Below are 21,591 nucleotides of genomic sequence, written 5' to 3'. Positions count from 1 at the left end.
TAAACTATAAGCATTATGCTGTACAGTATTTCTCTAACACTTATTTATCTTACATAACTGAAACTTTGTACCCTTTGAGTAATACCTCTCTGTTTCTTTCTCCCCACAACTTCTGGCAGCTACTATTCTTACTGCTTCTGTGAGTTTGACTATTTTAGATTTCTCATATAAGTGATATCATATAGTGTTTGTCTGTTCTCCAGGTTCATTCACGTAGTCACAAATGGTAGGATTTTCTTTTTTTTAAAGATTCAGTAATATTGTATTATATGTATATACCACCTTAATTTTTTTTTTTAAACCAGTCATAGGATCTGGAGTCATCTTGAAGACTTGTTCACTCACTTGTTTGGAATCTATAGGAAGACACAAACATCTTGGTGAATCTGTATCCCTTTGTAGCCTCTCCATATGATCTTTCCAGCTTAGTGGCTTCAGAGTATCCAAATTTCTTACCTATGGCTTAGGTCTCCCAAGGTGTGTATACTGAGAGGCAGAGGGAGGGAGGGAAGCACATAAGCACGTCTGAACCATGCTGAAGCTAAGTTTCCTCTTATGACTAGCCTTGGAAATGACAAGTCTGCCCAGATTCAAAGGGGACAGAACATAGTTTTAATGTTGGAAGACGGCCTGGTCATGTTGTGAGAAAAGAATGTGGGGTAGGGAATATTGGTATGGCCGCCTTTGGAAAAGACAGTATGCCACAGAATTCAGTGTAAGCTGTGTTTATCAGCTTTGCCTTGCTGTGTCAAAATACCTGAGAAAATCATCTTAAAGAGAAAAGATTTATTTTGCCTCAGTGAGAGAAGAGAGAGATGGGAGGGGGTAGTGAGTGATTAAGCACAAATGTGCACAAACAAGCTGCGGATCAAGCCTTCAACACCTGAGCTGTTGGGGGAAATTCCAGATTCAGACAATAACATTATACTAGATAACCTGCTTACAAAGCATCATGAGTTTGAACAGCCTGAATCCCTTGCCTCACCCTGGAGAAAGCAGCTGTTGTTTTCTAATTAAGAATATAAGACCGATGATTGCTTCAGATAGATAATGTCTTTTACAGATGAAGAATTACAAAGAGATGCCTTTTAATACAGAATAGCAATAAAAGTTACTTGTACCCAGGAAGATGAACTTTTTCTGAGAAGCTAGTAATATAAGAGTTGAGATGTATTTTCTTCATATTTATTGTATCTTCTTAACTTAGGCTTTCTTTCCTTAGAAATATTTATGGATTCTTACTGGTTACTAATTGTATTTAATATAATGCTTTGGTGGGGGCGGGTGCTGGGGATCAAACCCATGATATTGCGTATTTTGAGCATATTCTAAACAACTGAGCTACACCGCTGGCCTGTTATATTTTGTAGGTAGAACTTAAAGCTTAATAATCATTTATTTTAATATGAAAGTTAGCTATTTTAAGTTTTCAAGCCAGGCGTGGTGGTGCACACCTGTAATCCCAGCAGCTTGGGAGGCTGAGGCAGGAGGATTGCAAGTTCAAAGCTAGCCTCAGCAAAGGTGAGGTGCTAAGCAATTCAGTGAGACCCTGTCTCTAAATAAAATACAAAATAAATATGACTGGGGTTGTGGCTTAGTGGTCGAGTGCCCCTGAGTTCAATCCCCAGTACCAAAAAAAAGAAAAGAAAAAAAAGAAAAAGAAAAACATATTTAAGTTTTCAAATTTGTTACAATTCATGCATTCATTTGCTTATTCAGCTTAGCAGGAGCCACATACTTTGGAGATGCAAAAGTAAATTAGGACCTTGACCTTAAGGAGCTCTACAGTCTGGAGTCTAGGCAGATATATTGACAAATTACTACAAAATGATCGGTGTAATATGAATATTGTAATGTAAATGTATCAAATATTTATACCCCGAGAAAGGAATGCTTTTGTGTGAGGGTTATGCTTATATGGGTAAGAGAATACTTTTGAAAAGAGTCTGAGATATTTCACAAGGGAGAAATAGAAGGAAAGGCCTTACAGACTGAGGGAACAGTATATATAAACATCTAGAGATAAAATATGACATCTGAAGAGGGTTTAATAACTCCAAAATGTTGTGCTATCGAATTTTTTTGGTGTGGATGATGTGAAAAAGAGCTGAAAATGTCGAGTTTTATTTATAAAAAATGGATGCCACTGTTGTTTGTAAGCATTGCAGCCATAATTAGAATTATGTATTAGAGAACTCTATAGCTTGCATTTGAAAAATTAGGAGAAGAGACTGTAGGCAAGAAAATAGTAATTAGGAAGCTGTTGTGATTCTTCACTTCTCTACCTTTATGCTCAATGAGAATTTTTTATAATATTATGTTTAATTGCTTATATATTAAGCTTCGGATTTAAAACTTTAAAACTCTTAGAAAAATATTAATGCAGGGTAGTAGAATGGTTCTGCTAGTTGATTCAATTCTTTTATATATATACATATATAAATATATTTCAATTAAACTGATTATTTTCTCATCCTACTTTCAGATAAGAAAGATGTTAAATGTAAAACCAGAGGATGTTCATGTTCAGTCACCACTGTCCAAAGTCAGAAGCTCAGTATGCTGGGATCTCCCTTTGCAGGGGGTAAATAAAACTAATTTGTTTTAAGCATATAGTTTTATTTAGTATGTTTAAAATATTTTAGCAAAAGTGAAATTTTATTTTCTTATTATCTTTTATTTTTATGATATTTAATTTTAGATTTTAAAATTAATTTATTTCTGACATGTTAAAATGAACCTTTGAGGTTAGTGTCATCTTCAGTTTAAATCTAAGTGTACCTTATGCATGGTTGATTTCTTTAAGAAATTTAAATCTCATTGTAATATTGTATATATTAAGGTTACTAAGATATTAAGCTTGGTAGAATCATTTGTTCCTTTTTCCTTTTTTGGTACTGGAGATTGAACTCAGAGGTGCTTTACCACTGAGTTACATCCTCAGTCGTTTTTATTTTTTTATCTTGAGGCAGGTTCTCACTGAGTTATTGAGGGTCTTGCTAAGATGTTGAAGCTAGCTTTGAACTTGTGATCCTCTTGCCTCAGCTTCCCAAGATTATAGGTGTGTGCCACCATGCCTGGTTGTTCTTTTGTTCTTTACCCATTTTTTAACTTTGAGAAAGTGTCTCTTAATGGATGCTACAGCAACATTTTAAAAGATATTCTGATTATAAATCTGGACGTTAACATTAATTTTTTAGATATTATTCTAGGTCTCTGATGAATAGACTGACTTACTATAGTACTTTTTCTTTTTTCAATATGGCACTTTATTATTTTCTCTTGACTGAAGCGATTCCTGGTCAATTTTTAGAAAATTGAATTTTTCTCAGATTTTCCATTTACCAATTTATGGCTATATTAGTTTACTAGAGCTGCCATAACAAAATACCACAGAGCAAATGGCTTCAACAACAGAAATTAATTTTCTTTAATTTTTTTTTTTAGTTCTAGATGGACACAATATCTTTATTTTATTCATTTATTTTTATGTTGTGCTGAGGATTGAACCCAGTGCCTCATGCATGCAAGGCAAGCATTCTACCACTGAGCCACAACCCCAGCCCAGATATTAATTTTCTCATGGTTCAGAAATATGGAAGTCCAAAATAAAAGTGAGAGCAGGATTGGTTTCTCCTGGGCCTTTCTCTTTGATTTGCAGATGTCTCTTTTCTTGCTGTGTCCTCCCTTGGCTTTTCTCTGTGTGCATGCTTGTATGTCTGGTGTAACTTTTTCTATTTATGAGGATACCAGTCTTATTAGATTAGGGGCCCACCCTTATGACCTCAATTTAATTTTAATTAATTTTTTAAAATCCTTGTGTCCACATATAGTCACATTGAACGTTAGGGCTTCAGCATAAGAATTTTGTAGGGATACAGTTCAATCCAGAAGTGTCTCATTTTAGGATAGCAAATTTTAAGCCACTATGGATTCTTGGATTTTTATGTTATAGACAGGAAAAAAATAACCACTTTTAAAACTTAGAGGAGGGCTGGGGTTGTGGCTCAGTGGTAGGGCACTTGCCTCACACTTGTGAGGCACTGGGTTCGATCCTCAGCACCGCATAGAAATAAATAAACAAAATTAAGGTATTGCATCCATTTACAACTAAACAAAATATTAAAAAATTATAAAAAAAACTTAGAGAAAGAGTTTGTCATCAGTATTAATTGTTTTAAAATTAAAGTTTGAGAGAACACTTATTATTTTTTATTTTTTTGTGGTGCTAGAGATTGAACCCAGGGGCTCATGCATGCTAGGTAAACACTTTACCACTGAGCCACATCCCCACCCATAAAAGTTTTATTTTTAAATAATATATTTGTTAAGTTTATTTTGTATACAAAGAAGGACAAAATAGGGAGAAAATGAAACCATATGATATTTATGTTATCTGTTGACATAAAAAATAAAATACATTTTCATAAATTTAGAAAATTTGTGCTGTATAGAAAGGCACAAGTAAAATGAATAAAGAATTCTCTTTTTTTCCCCTAGAGGCAACCACTATTAATTGGGTTTTTTTTTCACATAAGAAAAAAAATGCATATGCCATATGAATTATTTTTTAATCTTTACAGCAAACAGTGATTTTACTTACTTGTTCTGCACTTCATTGTTTTCACTTAATAAAATATCTGAATTTTTTTCCTTTACATTACTGGGGATTTAACCCAGGGGTGCTTTACCAGTAATCTATATCCAGGCCTTTTTGTTTTTTATTTTGAGACAGAGTCTTGCCAAGGTGCCTAGGTTGGGCTCAAACTTGGAACTCTCCAGCTTCAGCCTCAGAAGTAGCTGGGATTACACATGTAAGCCACCACAACTGGCCATTTTCCCCCCATTTTAACACATATAAAACTACATCATTTACTTATTTTATTTTTTTATTTTTTGGTACTTGGGATTGAACCTAGGAACCCTTCCCACTGAGCTATATTCCCCAGTCCTTTTCTTTTTTGAGACAAGGGTCTTGCTAAGTTGCTGAGGGCCTCATGAATTGGGGCCTTAGTGAATTGCTTAGATTGGCCTCATACTTGAGATCATCCTGCCTCAGTCTCTTGAGTCTCAGGGATTACAGGTGTGTGCCACTGTGCACAGATATATTTTTATTTTTAGTTGACACAGTGGTTGTACATCTTTATGGGGTTCAGTGTTACATTTCAATGCATGTATATGATGTGTAAAGACCAGATCAGGGTGATTAGCATATCTGTCACCTCAGACATGTATCATTTCTTTGTGTTGGGAACATTCAAAGTTCCCTCTACTCTTCTGAACTATTTAGTTAATTGTTGTCAATCATAGTTATCCTACTGTATTATTGAACATTAGACATAATTTTTCTTATCCATTTGCCTCCTTGTGCCTATTAACCATCCTCACTTTAATTTGGATTAATTTAAATTCATCCTCACTTCATCACTCCCTCTCCTGTACCTTTCCAGGATCTAGTCACCTCTATTCTATTGTCTGCTTCTTGAAGATCAATTTTTTAGCTTACACACACACACATACACATTAATAATTTCATCATGTGGAACATCATTTTTCATATATGGGGAACCTTTTTTGAGTGGGATTACTAGGGCCTAAGGGAATTTGCATGTAAATTTTTTTATACATATATATTTTTTTTGTACTGGGGATTGAACCCAGGAGTGCTCTATTACTGAACTACATCCCTAGACCTTTTTGGTAATTTTTATTTTGAGACATGATCTCACTAAGTTACTGACGCTGGCTTTAAACTTGCAGTCCTTCTGCCTCACCCTCCCAATTTGCTGGGATTGTAGGTGTGTGCCACTATGCGTGGCTTATATTTTAAATTTTAATTAATACTGCAAAATTGTCTTATGGAAAATCTGCAGCAATTTGTTTTGCTACCAGTGTGGTGTTCCATTTCTCTACAAACATAACAACTGTATATTACCACACAGTAAAATGGTTGCCAATTTGATAGGAACAACAACAACAACGGCAAAGACAAAAGTCCCATTAAAATGATGTGAATTGTTTTTATCTCTTTGTATTCATATTTTTAGTTTATTTTTCAAGATATAGAATTTATTGTTGGATAAAATTTTTTACACATGTACATACTGTCTCTTGGGATAGATCCTTCTTTTTTTTAGCAGTATCTCTGTTTTTTTTTTTTTCTTTTATCCTTGAGATGTGCATGAGTTTCCTTAGTTTTTGACAAAAGTATGGATTCTTCGTGTCCAGTGTCTTTTCTTTTTCTTCAACTCCTCTTCATCAGTCTCCTTTTCCTGAGAAGATAGTAGCCAGTTTTCTCCTTTAGTTCCCTTTAACCCACTGAGTAGAACATGGCCCCTTCAAGGACTATTTTTTTCCTGTCACTAGTTTACTACCTTATACCTTAGAGTAATGTTACTTAATTTTCGGGATATCTGCATTCTGGTTGAGATAGGAAGTGGTGCATGTCAGTATTAACATGCCCCCTCATTGCTTTAGGGATTATATATGCTAGGTGGACTTCATGGTTTATAGAGTTTAAGGCTGGCTATATTGATATCTTGGTGTGTTGTCCCTGCCTACTTTTTTTTATTGTTGTTTTTAGAGATTTTCAGAGGAAGAGAGAGGAATAAATGACCCTTTTCATAGTCTTTAGTAGAATTTTCACTCATTTATTTATTTGTGATTTTTGTTGAGATATAATTTCATTAAATAATCTATACATATTTTAAGTATATAATTGGATAAATTTTGCCCAGAATACCATACAGTCATGAGATAGAGCATTGTCATGACCCTAGAAATTTCTCTGTGTCCATTTTCATTATGTCTTTCTCTCACTGCTCATACACCCACACTGCTCCTGGCCAGCAGTCTTCTCATTTCTATTTCCGTGATGTAGTTTTGCCTTAATTTGAACTTCATAAAAATGGAGTCATTCAGTATGTACATATTTGGCTTCTTTTCACTCAGTATAATGTTGTTTGAGATTTATCAATGTTTTTGTCTATCATTGATTAGTTCCTTTTCATTTCTATGTAATATTCCCTTATATGAATATATCACAACTGTTTATCTAATTTTCTGTTGATGGACTTTGGGCTTTGTTTTAATTTGCATTTCTTTAGTGAATAATGATGTTAAAACATTTTCATATGTTGATTAGCAATTGTGTATTTTTTTGTCAAGAATCTATTCAAATTTTTTGACTTTTTTAAAAATAAATTTCTTTGAAGATTAATTTGGATTCATTTAAATTCATCCATTGTAATTTTTCTATTTTTTAATAGACATGTACATTTTGTAACTACTACAGTAACAAAGATATGTGTGAGTTTGTATTGATTTACACTTTTTGTGTGTGACTGTTCGTACAGTTCTATTTGAGTTAGTCATAATTATCACAGATAAGATATTGAAATGTTCCATAACTTCAAAAAATTCTGTTGTGCTCTTCACTTTTTAGTTAATTTCTTTCTCTCCCACAACCCCTGGCAACACTTTTGTTTTCTAATCTATGTTTTCTAAAATATTACTTAAATGTAACCAAATAATATATAATGTTTTCAGAGTGTCTTGTTTCATTCAACATAATGTCTTTGAGATTCATTCATGTTTATGTGTATGAAGGACATTGGATCATTTTCATTTTTTGGTGATTATGAATAAAGCTGCTGTAAATAGTTGCATGCAGGTTTTTGTGTAAGCATAAATTTTAATTTCTCTAAAGTAAATACCTAGGAGTGGGATTTCTGGATTATATGGTAAGTATATTTTTTTGTGTGTTTTTAAAAAAATTTTTTTAGTTGTTGTTGGATCTTTATTTTATTCATTTATATGCAGTGCTGAGAATTGAACAGAGCCTCACATGTGCTACGCAGTGCTCTACCACTGAGCTACAACCCCAGCCCCTACGTGTATGTTTAATTGCAAACTTTTCCAGAATGTTTGTGTCATTTTTACATTTCTAGCAGCAATGCATGGAAAGTTCTCCATGCTCTATCTTACTTGGTTCTGCCAATTTATTTTTTTAAAGTATTAGGGTTTTTTTGTTTTTGTTTTTGTGGTGCTGGGGATTAAACTCTAGGCCTCATGCAGCCTAGACAAGTACTCTATCACTTAGGTATGTTCCCTAGACTTTGTCTTATAGAGCAATTTTAGGCTTATAGAAAAATTGAGGGGCAAGTACAGAGAGTTCCCATGTACCTTTCCTCCACTACCCTGGTTTTTCTTAATTGTTTTTTTTTTTGTACCAGGGATTGAACCCAGGGGTACTTAACCATTGAGCCACATCTCTAGCCCCCCCCCCCCTTTTAAATATGTATATTTATTTTGTTGTTTGTTTATGTGGTGCTGCTGAGGATCGAACTCAGTGCCTCACATGTGTGAGGCAAGCGCTCTGCCACTGAGCCACAACCCCAGCCGTCCCTAGCCCTTTTTAAAAAAATATTTTCTTAGAGACAGGGTCTTGTTGAGTTGCTTAGAGCCTCGCTAAGTTGCTGAGACTGGGTTTGAACTCACTATCCTCCTGCCTCCTGAGTTGCTACAACTTTAAGCATGGGCTACCGTGACCAGCTCTCTTACTGTTAACATCTAGCGTTGGTATGCTAAATTTGTTATAATTTATGAGCTAACACAGGCATACTTTGGCTTTTGCACTTTTCAGATGCAGCATTTTTTACAAATTGAAAGTTTGTGGGAACCCTAAATTGGGCAAGTTTGTTGTTACCATTTTTCCCAAAAGTGTGTGTTCACTTAATGTTTCTGTGTCATATTTTTGAATTCTCACAGTATTTCAGACTACTTTATTTTATCTGTTGTGGTAATCCGCAATTAGTCTTATTTATTTTTTTTTGGAGGTGTTGGGATTTGAAGGACCTTGTGCATATTAGGCAAGTCTCCACCACCAAGCTACATCCCTAACCCCTGGCAGTTATTTTTTTTCTTTTTTTTAATTATTATTAGTTGTTAAAAACATTACAAAGCTCTTGACATATCATATTTCATATATTTGATTCAAGGGGATTATGAACTCCCATTTTTACCCCGTATACAGATTGCAGAATCACATCGGTTATACATCCACGTTTTTACATACTGCCATACTAGTGTCTGTTGTATTCTGCTGCCCTTCCTATCCTCTACTATCCCCCCTCCCCTCTCCTCCCCTCCCGTCTTCTCTCTCTACCCCATTTACTAATTCATTTCTCTCTCTTGTTTTTTTCCCTTTCCCTTCACTTCCTCTTATATGTAATTTTGTATAACAATGAGGTTCTCCTTCCATTTCCATGCAATTTTCCTTCTCTCTCCCTTTCCCTCCCACCTCTCATCCCTGTTTAATGATAATCTTCTCACCTGGCAGTTATTTTTGATGTTACTCTTGTCATTGTTTTGGGACTCCCCCAACTACTCCTATGTAAAATGGTGAACTTAACTGATAAATGTTGAGTACATCCTAACTGCTTTTACCAACAAATCATTCTTCTATCTCTTTCCTTCTCCTCAGACCTCTCTATTCCCTGATATACAGTATTGAAATTAGACCAAGTAAAACCCCTCAATGATCAGGTGAATAGAAGAGTTGTGCGTTTCAAAGTTTAAATCAAAAGGTAGGCTGGTGGTATAGATCAGTTGTGAGCACTTTGTAGAGTACTTGTCTAGTATGATTAAGGGCCTAGATTTGATCTCCAGCATTGCTAAAAAGAAAAACTAAAGCTAGAAATGAGGGAAGGCATAGAAAAGTCTGAGATAGGATGAAAGCTAGGCCTCATGTGCCAAAGATTCAGGCAAATTGGGAATACAAAGGAGATGTTCTTAAAGGAAATTTATAGTGCTATTCCAGTGAACACACAGAGATAAGAAAGTAAAACAGCTATCTTGTTGCTGATATGGAGAAACTTTTACTGTTCTGAATAAAAGATCAAACCAGCTATAGCATTCCTCTAAGCTATAACCTAATCCAGAGCAAGGCCTTAACCTTTTCAATTCTGTGAAAGCCTGGGAGAAGTGAGGAAAAGTTTGAAGTGAGCAGAGGTTGTTTCATAAAGTTCAAAGAAAACAACAATATTTTTTTGTTTAAACACTAAAAGACAAATATTTTTTGTAGAAGAAATAATCTTCTATTGGAGGAAGATGCCATCTAGGACCTTCATAGCTAGTGAAGAGAAGTCAGTGTGTGGCTTCATATCTTCAAAGGGCAGGCTGACCCTTTTTTGATAGGAGCTAAGTCCACTGATTACTTGCATTTGAAGCCAATACTCATTTACCATTCCAAAAATCCTATGGCCCTTAATGTTTATACTGAATCAATTCTTCCTCTGCTCTAGAAATGGAATGGCAAAGCCTGAATGATTGCACTTTTGTTTACTGTGGTTTAGGCCACAATCCCTAGAAACATAATCCCAAATACCAAATTCTGAATGTTGAAATCTCAAAAGATCAAAATCTCTTTAAGTCTAAAATCCCAAAAAATATAATTCTGGAGAGGATAAGAAAAATTCCTTAAAAGACATTTATTTTCATTTTTAAAAGGGGATTTATTTAGGAACCAAAAACATGAGAGAGCACTTTGTAGGCCACTTTACACAATAAAATAGATGATAAAACATTTAATTTTTTTTAGTGGGGAGATGAAAACATTTCTGCAAACATAAATACTTAAGTATACTAATGACAGTTTCACAGGCATGAGTTGTGAACAGACAAATGTATGCGTAAATAGGTCAAGAAATTAAATGTAGAAAAGTATATCACTATGGTTGGTAATTGTGTTCACCAGTTTTGTACCTGCAGTCATTTGAAATATCATGTCAGACAACCTTTTGATCAAAACCTGGTGGGTCACCAATGTATGTACAGTGACCCAAAGATCCTAGAACTTGGGAACTTTAACAGGTGCAGATATACAGAAAGGATGTCTCTTAATTTATTGGGGACATTTCAGTGGTTTTATGTATATGCACAATTCTTGCACACAAAATCAATGTTGTGATAATGTACTTTAATGTAGTCAAATTTACAAACAGAACCCTTTAAAAAAGTCTTTACACAGTTTATAGCATAATAATGGAAATGATGTGAAGATGATATACAGAGTGTAACAAATTTTAAAAAATGATGTTGAGAATTTAAAATGGATGGAAAAAATATGAACAACCAAAACTACCCCCCTAGGGGCTGGGGTTGTGGCTCAGTGGTAGAGTGCTCACTTAGCACACATGAGGCCCTGGGTTCGAGCCTCAGCACCACATAAAAATAAGTAAATAAAATAAAGGTGTATATATATATATATATATATATATATATATATATATATATATAAAGAAATAATCTCTTAAAAAAACTATCCCCCTAAAAAAGATAAAAAATTGATTTGATAATGGGCAATTGCATGGAGGTTGTCCATAAAACCTGGCCTATTTTCACAACCATTAGCTATATTTTGAAGTTTTGCATTACAGTGAATTGTTCCCTTTTTGCTTTCTGGACATAGTTCTTTTCAGTGAATACATTCACATTCACTTTCCATGAGATGATTCTCTTTTTGAAATCATCCTGTCATTTGATATATGCTAACATAGCATTTTCTATTAAATTTTCCCATCTTCTGTATCATATTTCTATGTTGTTTGGATATGTGTAAATATATTCTTCATATACTCATGTACAGATAATAAATTGACAGAATAATACTGGTCATTAAACAGCAACATAGTTGCATTTCTTCTTATCCTGATGTGCATATTATTTTTTTTTCAGCCACTCAAGTAAGTTTAATGGCTTCTTTGGGTAAATTTGGATTTGATCCATTAAAATTGCTGGATTTCACCTTATGTGTATCCATAACATACTAATTTAAAATATTAGGAAAAAATAGGAGAAAGACTGGTACAGGAAAGATAGAAGTTGGAAAGAGGAGGGGAGAGAAAGGAGAAGTACTGGGAACTGAACTGTTGGAGCAAATTATATTCTATGCTGTACCATTATGTCAAAATGAACTCCAATATTATTATAACTGTAATTCACTAATAAAAACATTAAAAAACATTACTGGAATTTTATCACCCAGAAACAGTGTCAATACACACACACATATATATATATATATATATATATATATATATATATATATATATTTTTTTTTTTTTTTTTTTTTTTTGTACTGGGGATTGAACTCAGAGGCACTCAACCACTGAGCCACATCCCCAGCCCTATTTTGTATTTTATTTAGAGATAGGGTTTCACAGAATTGCTTAGCATCTCGCCATTGCTGAGGCTAGCTTTGAACTCGTGATTCTCCTGCCTCAGCCTTCTGAGCTGCTGGGATTATAGGCATGCGCCACTCTTCCTGGTCTAAATGGTACATTTTTAAACTGAAGTTTTCATATTGTATAGTCAATCTTGTCCACATAATTTGGCTTTCTTTTTTTTTATGTAGACTTTTTCCCCCATGGAAATTGTGGTTTTTAGGATTCTAGCTTTCAGGATTTTAATATGTAGGATGTTCATATTTTTTAAAATTTATGTTTTTGTTTTGGTGCTGGGGATCAAACCCAGGGCCTTGTGCATGTGAGGCAAGCACTCTACCAACTGAGCTATATCCCCAGCCCTTATGTACTTATTCTTTTTTTTTATTGTGACTTTACTTATGACTCTACTTATGTGTTTGCCGTATTACATCTTTTTTTTAAATTTGTTTTAATTAGTTACACATGACAGTACAATGATCTTGACATATCATACATTTGAATCAAAGGGTATAACTTCTCATTATTCTGAGTGCACAGGTTGCAGAATCACATTGGTCATACAGTCACATATATACATATAGCAATACTAGTGTCTATTTTATTTTGCTGTCCTTCTATCCCCCCTTCCCTTCCCTTCCCCTCCCATCACTTCTCTCTGCCCAATCTAATGTGACACACTTCTTTTCTTTTCCCCTTCACATCATCATGCATGTAATCTGTATAATGATGAGGATCTCTTTCCTTCTTCCGTGCAATTCCCCTTCTTCCTCCTTTTCCCTCCCACCTCTCTTCCCTATTTAGTGGTAATCTTCTTCTCATGCTCTTCCTCCCTATCCCATTTTGAGTCACCCCCCTTATATCAGAGAAGACATTCGGCCTTTGTTTTTTAGGGATTGGCTAACTTCATTTAGCATTCTAATTTGTTATACATGACAGCAGAATGCATTTCAGTTCATAGTACATATATAGACCGCAGTTTTTCATATTTCTGGTTGTACACAAAGTAGAGTCACACCATTTGTGTCTTCATGCATGTACTTCATACATGTAAGGGAATGATATCCATCTCATTCCGCCATCTTTCCTACCCCCATTCCCCTTCCTTTCCTTTCCCTTCCCTCCCCTTTGCCCTATCTAAAAGTTCCTCCATCCCCCCCCCCACTGTGGATCAGCATAGGATGTTCATCTTTTAATATTATGATTTTCAGGATGTTAGACTTTAGGAATTTGGTTTTTTTTCAGAATTTAACATTTTGGATTATGGTGTTAGGGATTTAATTTTCTGTGATTACAATTGGCACCAGTTTACAACATAGTTTAATTCAGTATTTTAAGCCCACTGTTGAGTACTACTGCTCAGCTGAAAAGATTGCTTTCAAAATAGTACTACTTGTTTACAATATAATTATTTAGCCAAGACTTCCAATTGAGGTAGCCCATCAGATTAATGTTATTTTCATGCTGACCATATCCCATTTGGAATTAATTATGAGAAAACATGTTCCCATTATATACCCTTTGTTCCTTTATCAAAGACCAGTTGATGGTACTTTTTTTCTTTTAAAATATTTTTTTAGTTGTATATGGACACAGTACCTTTATTTTTCTTTATTTATTTTTATGTGGTGCTGAGGATTAAACCCAGTTCCTCATACTTTTGAGGCAAGTGCTCTGCCACTGAGCTACAATCCTAGCTCTTGGCTGTATTTTTGTGGATCCCTCCCCCCCTTATTCTATTCTGTTGATCTCTATATCTTTTCTGTCACCAATTCCACAGTCTTAATTACTATAGCTTTTATAGTAAGTCTTAAAGTCACAGATAGTGCTAGTCTTTCAACTTTGCTCTTTTCCTTCTTTTGCCTTCGCATATAAACTGGGTAATCATGTTTTTGCTATCTATTAAATACATTGCTGGAATTTTGGTTGGGATTGTATTGAATCTAAACATCAATTTGTAAAGAAGTGACATTAACAATAGTGATTCTTTCTATCCATGAACATGTTATATATTTCCTTTTACTGAGTTCTTTGATATCTTTCATCATAGTTTTATAATTTAATTCTTTTTTAGAATTATACCTGAATTTTTCACTTTTGTGTAAGCTAATGAAAGTTGTATTGGGTTTATAATTTCAAATTGCAGTTGTTTATTGCAGTAACTGTGCTTTAATTGCTTATTAATGTCAGAAGGTTTTTTGTTTGTTTGACTCTCTTGGATTTTTTACATAGACAGTTATATCATCTGGGAATGAAATTTATTTCCCCAACATTGTAACATTTACTTCCCTTTCTTGTTTTATTCTTCTTTTTTTTTTTTTTTTTGATTGCTTGTTGTATTGTTCTAACTAAGATTTCTAGCACAAGGTTGAAAAGTAATTGTGAGGGGGCTATCTTGCTTTCTTTCTGACATGGATGGATTTTTGTCTGTTGAACTACATTGGTTTCCTAGAATAAATCCCTGTTGGTCTAATTGTGTTATTACTTTTATGTATTACTGGATTTGATTTGCTTGTTTTTTTGTTGAGTATTTTTATGTCTATATTTAGGAATATTCCTGTTTAGTTTTCTCTGTCCTGTTGTATGGATTGGTATGAAGATAATACTAGCTTTGCAGAATGAAGTGGGAATTGTTCCCTTCTCTTCTGGTTAGATGGAAGAAATTGTTTAAAATTATTTTTTATGTATTTCTAAGAAAACTTAGAGCATTCAAGGACTGGGGTATAGAGTAATATAGGGAGATAGATGTTGAGAGCCACAGCCAAAGGAGCCTCAGCAAACTTCCAGCGCCAGCAAACTTCCAGCTGCTGGCTGATGATTGGCTCACAGCAGCCCCAGCAACATCTAGCTGATTGGCTCCTCTGTGGTGATGTTCATTGGGCTGTTTCCCTGCCCTTCAGACTGCCAGCTGATGATTGGCTCACAGCTGCCCCAGCAACATCTAGCTGATTGGCTCCTCTGCGGTGATGTTCATTGGGCTGTTTCCCTGCCCTTCAGACTGCCAGCTGATGATTGGCTCACAGCAGCCCCAGCAACATCTAGCTGATTGGCTCCTCCACGGAGCTGCTCATTGGGGGACTTCTTTGGCTCCACCCACACAACCCAGCAAATCAGCCTCAAGAGCAGGAAGATTGTGGGAGGTGGTGAGGTTTGTGTGGGAGTGAGAGGTGTGGGAAGCCGGTGGTGGCAGTTGGGCTCTGAGGGTTTTTTCCTGAGGAGCTGTTTTGTTTGGCGTTTGTAGTTCTAAAAATAAAGTTAGTTTCTTTTGACAAGTGGCTCCTGAATTGTGCCCAGCCAGACTGCCGCAGCATTCAAGGACTGGGGTATAGAGTAATATAGGGAGATAGCTGTGGTTATAAAGGGTAGTCTAAAGGAACTTTGTGATAAAACTGTCCTATATCTTGACTGTGGATGTAGTCAAAAATATACATGTATGATCAAATTGCAAATACACACACGTGTACACACACACAAATGACTACATGAAAAACAGGCGAATCTTAATAATGTCATAGATTGTATCAAGGTTTATTTCCTGATGTAATTAGAAAATATTAAAATGATAATACCATAGGAGACTTTATGAAGGATTTCTAAAGTTTGTCTTTGTCTCTCTCTCTCTCTCTCTCTTTATTTCTTACAACTCTGAGAACCTACTATTATCTCAACATAAAAGCTAAAAGTGAGTAGTAGAAAAGTTACAAGTTAGAGCTAAGAAAGCTTATCAAATATGGGAGGACAAGATGTCTTGGAAAATGCAGTGGAGAGTTATAGAGACTTTCCTGGCTCTCATTTTTAAGAGACTTGTACAATGTTGAAATAGTTCCTCTATTTCATTATATATATATATATATATATATATATATATATATATATATATATATTTAAAAATTCATACATACATATATGAATTATTCTGCTGCCAAGCCTGTCAAGATAGTACCTAAGAGTCGTAAATATTGTTGTCTAAAAATATAATAGGATTTAAGTGAAATGGATGTAGTTTTACATGAGCATCAGTAAGACAGAAGAAAAGTAAGTGGAATTGATTTAAAATTTTTTTAGCTCTATAAATAGCTTTCCAGAATGATAGGTCTTTGAGAAGCAAAATGAAATTACTGAGGAAATAAATCGCATGTAATATAATTAGAATCTATATTTTATTGTTATTTTTCTGTATTGGGGATTGAACCCAGGAGTGCTTTACTAATTAGCTACATTCTCATTCCTTTTTAGTTTTTTTTTTTTTTTTTTTTTTTTGAGACAGGGTCTTGGGTTGCCAAGGCTGGCTTTGAATTTGGGATTCTCCTGCCTCAGCCACCCAAGGTGCTGGGATGATGGCTACTACTGGCTGTAAAATTTATATTTTAGCCTCATTAAAGGTGTATAGTTTTTGGGGAGGTAGGTACTTCTTGTACATTTACTTATGGACAGGATGATAACTGCACTATTAAAACATGTAATAAAGTGTGGTCATTTGGAAAGTGTAATAAACAAGTTTAGAAAAAATTGCTTATATCTCTAAGGAAAGGAGCTTTTACCAGTAGCTACTGAAGTAGGTGAGTGGGCCTAGAATTCCTAAGCTATTTAGGGGTGATATCTAAGCTGTAGAATTTCTTTCAGAATTTAAGTACTTTTAAATTTGCCTCATAAAGGATATAGAAATATCTGTGTCTTGCCTCAATTCTCTGTGCTTGTTTTTTAAAGAATATATTGAAAATTAGAACTGTCTATACAGTTATTGGGTATTGAGCTAAAGCTTACTACTTGGGAAATTTTATTTTCAGTCAATTTCCATCGGAAGACAATTTAAATTTTGCTGATAGAGAGCTATGTGTTCGCTGCAACACAAAGCAAGTTTGGATATTCTGATATAGTATCTTTGTAATAAAAATTTGTTTTCTAAAACAACCAGCCAACCCCTTTAACCACAAAACTATCTGTGTGTGTAGATTTCTTTTTTTATTAAAGGGTTTTAGGGCCCAGGTTGTGGCTCAGTGGCAGAGCGCTTGCCTTGCACATGTGAGGCTCTGGGTATGATCCTCAGTACCACATAAAAATAAATACAAAAATAAAGGTATTGTGTCCAACTACAACTAAAAAAATTTTAAAAAATGACTAAACAAAATAAATATATTGTGTCCATGTATAACTAAAAATGTTAAAAGGGTTTTAAAATATGATTTCAAATTATTTAATAGAAAATGTTATTCTAATTACTTATTTATGTTTTGGTAAAATTGTCATTTTTGAGAATTGTTCTTTTTGAGAATTGTTCTTTCTTTCTAAAAGGACCAATTTATGTGTGTAGAACTCTTTGTACTGTTCCCTTATTATCCTTTTAACATGTGTTTGTATGTAGTGAGATCTCTCTTTCTTCCTGTTATTGATAATTTATTTCTTGTATTTTTACCATGTAGTTTGGTGTTTTATTGATCTTTTTAGAGAACCATATTTTGATTTTTCTCTATAATTTTTCAATTTTCAATTTCATTGATTTCTTCTTTTATATTATAATTTCTGCTCATTTCACATGTGTTTTGTTCTTCTGTTCCTAATGTCTTTAGATTTAATCATAGATTTCTGCTTTGAGACTTTTTTTTCAAATGCAACCATTGATGCAAACTTTATGGAAGATATGTCAGAAGGCACTTGGGATGTACATAGTAAAACTGATATGTAAAGGAAAATGTAAGGAGTAAAATTACAGAAAATATAGGAAGTGAAAGGTCACTTCAATAAAGAGAGATTCTGAAAAAAAAATTAGGCAGAAATCCTTGAAATGAGGAAATCAATAAACCAAATTAAAAATTCAGTGGAAAGTATCACCAACAGACTAGGCCATTTGGGAGACAGAGTTTCAGGTAATGAAGACAAAATATATAATTTTGAAAATGTAAAATTTAAACCCTGCTTAGAACATTACAAAGTTTTATGTATTTTCATTTTTGTTCAATGTATTTTCTGATTCTCTGAAGACTTTAATCTATGGAAAATTTTGAAATATGTTGTTATAATTGTGTTTTTTGTTTTCATGTGTTTAAGGATTTTTCTTTTACTTTCCACTTTTGATTGCTAGTTTAATTCACTAGAATTAATTGTCAGAAAATACTACTGTCCCTACTACATTTCACCCAATGTTTAAATGTATTCTGTTAATGGTCAAGGAATATACTGTGTTCTTTGACTATGTTTGAGTAATTTTATTATTTGTTTCCCATTTTTATTTCTTTTTGCTTTTTGCAATTTTCCCACTCTTTTTAATTATTTGATGTTTAAATACCTATTTTTATATTAGTATTTCATTTTAATGTATATCTTGAGTTATTATCACATGTACATGTTTGTGAATTCTATGGATAACAATATATAGGTTACAGTCTACTAAGAATTAATATTAGTGTGGAGAAACTACCACCCTATTGGACTGCTGTGGTTTAAATATGATTTGTCTCTCTTAAACTCTTGTTGGTTTTGGTCTTCAGTGTAACAATGTTGAGAGTTGGTGGGGCTTTTAAGAGGAGATTAGGTCTTTAAGGGGGATTGATGCTTTTTCCTGGAAGTATGTTCTCATTCTTGTAGACTTTATTAGTTACTATGAGGGCAAGTTTTTATTTCCTGATGTTATTCCTCTCTTCTGCACCTGCTTGTTTGCCCATCCACCATGGGGCCCTCACTAGAAATCAAGTAGTTGCTAGCAGCATACAGTTGGACTTTCTAGTTTCCAGAAATGTGAGCTAAATAAACCTCTTGCTTTATAAATTACCCAGTTTCAGGCATTCTGTTATAGCAACAGAAAATAGTCTAAAACAAGGTCCCTTTACCCTTCATTTCTTAGGATGTAATGGTCACCTATATTAAACCAGCATATTTTGAATATCTCTAGACAATGTTATGATTTTTGGATTTTCATATACATTTTAAAGAGTTTAAGGTTTAAAAATATTGTATTTACTCACATTTATTAGTTCTAATGCTCTTATTTCATTCCTGAAGTTTCATTTTTCCTTTGATGTTACTATCCTTATGCCTGATTTGTTTCCTTTCATATTTAATTTAGAACAGGTTTGCAAGCTATGAGTTTTTTAGCTTAATCTGAGAATGTCTTAACTTTGCCTTCATTCCTATGGAATTTTATCAAAAGCTTTTGAATTTTATCAAAACCATTGTTGCTGGAATAATTATTATCATTTTATGTGTTTCATTTCTCTCATTTTAATGTGTCATTTTTCTTTGTCACTACTGCTTTCTATAAATTTGCTTCCAAAATTTGTTTCAGTAGTTTTCAGTACATTTATCATGATTTATGACACTTTGTGACACTTTTTGAATCTGTAAGTTCATGTCTTTTATCAAATTATGGAAGTCTTTAGCCGTCAGATACTTTTTTCTGTATACATTCTTTTTTTTTCTCTCCTAAGACTGCAACAACATGAATTTTGCAAATTTTAGTGTTGTACCACAGGTTTAGGAGTTTATGAGTCATTTTTAATTGCTTACTTTCTATTTTCTCAGTTTGAATAATTTGGTGATATTTCTATAAATTCTCACCTTGTTATCTCTTTTGCACTTTAGTCTATCCAATACAGTTTTTACTGTTCAAACTTTCTTCTCAGAGCATGGATTAAAAATTTTTTTCCCTTGATAACCTGATAATTTCAACCTTGTCATATGACACTTTTTTCTTTTCTTTTTCTTTTTAACCATTGTAGCTATACTGGGAAGATAAAGTGACCCATGTCTTTTGCCCCGTCATTATGGAGGGGCTGATAATGACTTGGAGGTTTTTATAGAAAGGGGAATGAGGGAAGCGTCGGGAGTTTGCATAGATATATTGCTAGAATGGTGATAGATTTTGAACTATTAAAAATTGTACAGATGTGTGGGCTGGGGATGTGGCTCAAGCGGTAACGTGCTTGCCTGGCATGCGTGGGGCGCTGGGTTTGATCCTCAACACCACACAAAAATAAAAGATGTTGTGTCACCGAAAACTGAAAAATAAATATTAAAAAAATTCTCTCTCTTCTCTCTCTCTCTCAAAAAAATTGTACAGATGTGTTTAGGTTAAGATATTGATACAAAGGATTTCTCAGAATTTATTTAATTCTGATTTAGAGTGTTAGAGGGAACACAGGATTTATGTTAGACAGACACAGGTTCAATTGGGCAGGTTTATTCTCTGAGCTTCACTTTTTTTTTTTTTTTTGGAGTGATATGTTTTATACTGTGTTGGGTTGTGGTGATAATAGAATACCTGCAGCATTTATAGGACAACATTTATTGACACATTTAAGAGAGTAATTTTCCCCCATCTTATTAAAAAACTATTTTATATTGTGGTGAAATACACATGACATAAAATTCACTATGTTAACCATTTTAAGGGTATGGTTCAGTGACAATACTTTTCACGTTATTGTGAAACCATCACCACCATCCATCTCCAGTGTCTTTTTATCTTGTAAAACTGAATTGTGTCCATTAAAAAGTAACTCCCCATTAACCTTTGCTCCCCAGCACCCAAAACAAAAAGCTCCCATTGTGCCTTCCTCCCAGTACCTAGAAGTCACTACTGCTTTCTAGCTCTATAAATTTAACTAGTCTAGGTACTTGATATGAGTGGAACATCAGTGTTTGTCCTTTCATTGCTGGCTCGTTTCATGTAGTATACTGTCAGAATTCATTCATATTCATGTTTCAAAATTTCCTTCCTCTTTAGGGCTGAGTAATATTTCATTGCATGTGTGTGTATACACACACACACACACACACACACACATATACAGATAGCTTTTTGTTTACCCTTTCTTCTGTTTATGCACATTGAGATGCTTCCACCTTTTGGCTATTTTAAATGATGTTGTTACGAATAGCAGATGTACAAATACCTCTTAGATGAAGACAGTCTTTAAAACTTAATTACATGTGTAATGATTGTACATGTATTGATTGAAGCATGATTACATCAGTTTTCAAAAAAGGAAACAAAGACATAGAGAATATAAAAACTGGGGCTGGGAATGTGGTAGAATGCTTGCCTGGTGAGCCTGAGGCCCAGGGTTCAGTCTCCAGTACCAGAAAAAACAATATAAATATATGTATGTATGAACCATTAAAAATTGTACAGATGTGTTTAGGTTAAGATATTGATATGTATACAAATATCTTACACTACTTACATACAAATAAATAGAGTTTTAATCCCTTTTCTTTGTCATATAGATCTAAACCTATTAGTAAGATATCTGTTTTTCTTCCATTTCCTGGGTTCACAGGGAACAGATTTTAATCCCTTCTAGTTGTTTGACATGAATTTACTTCAGGATCATAGGCCCCATTTACCTTCACATGTAACAAATAAGTAGTC

General features: G+C 34.0%; 1 protein-coding gene across 11 annotated transcripts in view; it reads left to right on the top strand.

Moving 5' to 3' along the window:
• Nucleotides 1–21,591, top strand: part of SENP7 (SUMO specific peptidase 7) — a 146,644-nt gene that overhangs the window by 10,933 nt on the left and 114,120 nt on the right. For 7 of the 11 annotated variants that reach the window (XM_081302640.1, XM_081302646.1, XM_081302645.1 and 4 more), the window contains one exon: nucleotides 2,486–2,584. The exons of 3 other annotated variants lie outside the window; for them this stretch is intronic. In XM_081302640.1, coding sequence (XP_081158766.1) covers nucleotides 2,486–2,584 — 99 coding nt within the window. Of the gene's footprint in view, nucleotides 1–313; nucleotides 478–2,485; nucleotides 2,585–21,591 lie in introns of those variants that run through there. One more of the 11 variants, XM_081302643.1, reaches the window with a different exon arrangement.

Source organism: Spermophilus citellus (genome assembly GCF_964194105.1).
Source record: "Spermophilus citellus genome assembly, chromosome: 7".
Classification (NCBI taxonomy): domain Eukaryota; kingdom Metazoa; phylum Chordata; class Mammalia; order Rodentia; family Sciuridae; genus Spermophilus; species Spermophilus citellus.
This window is presented reverse-complemented; position numbering and strand designations above follow the sequence as displayed.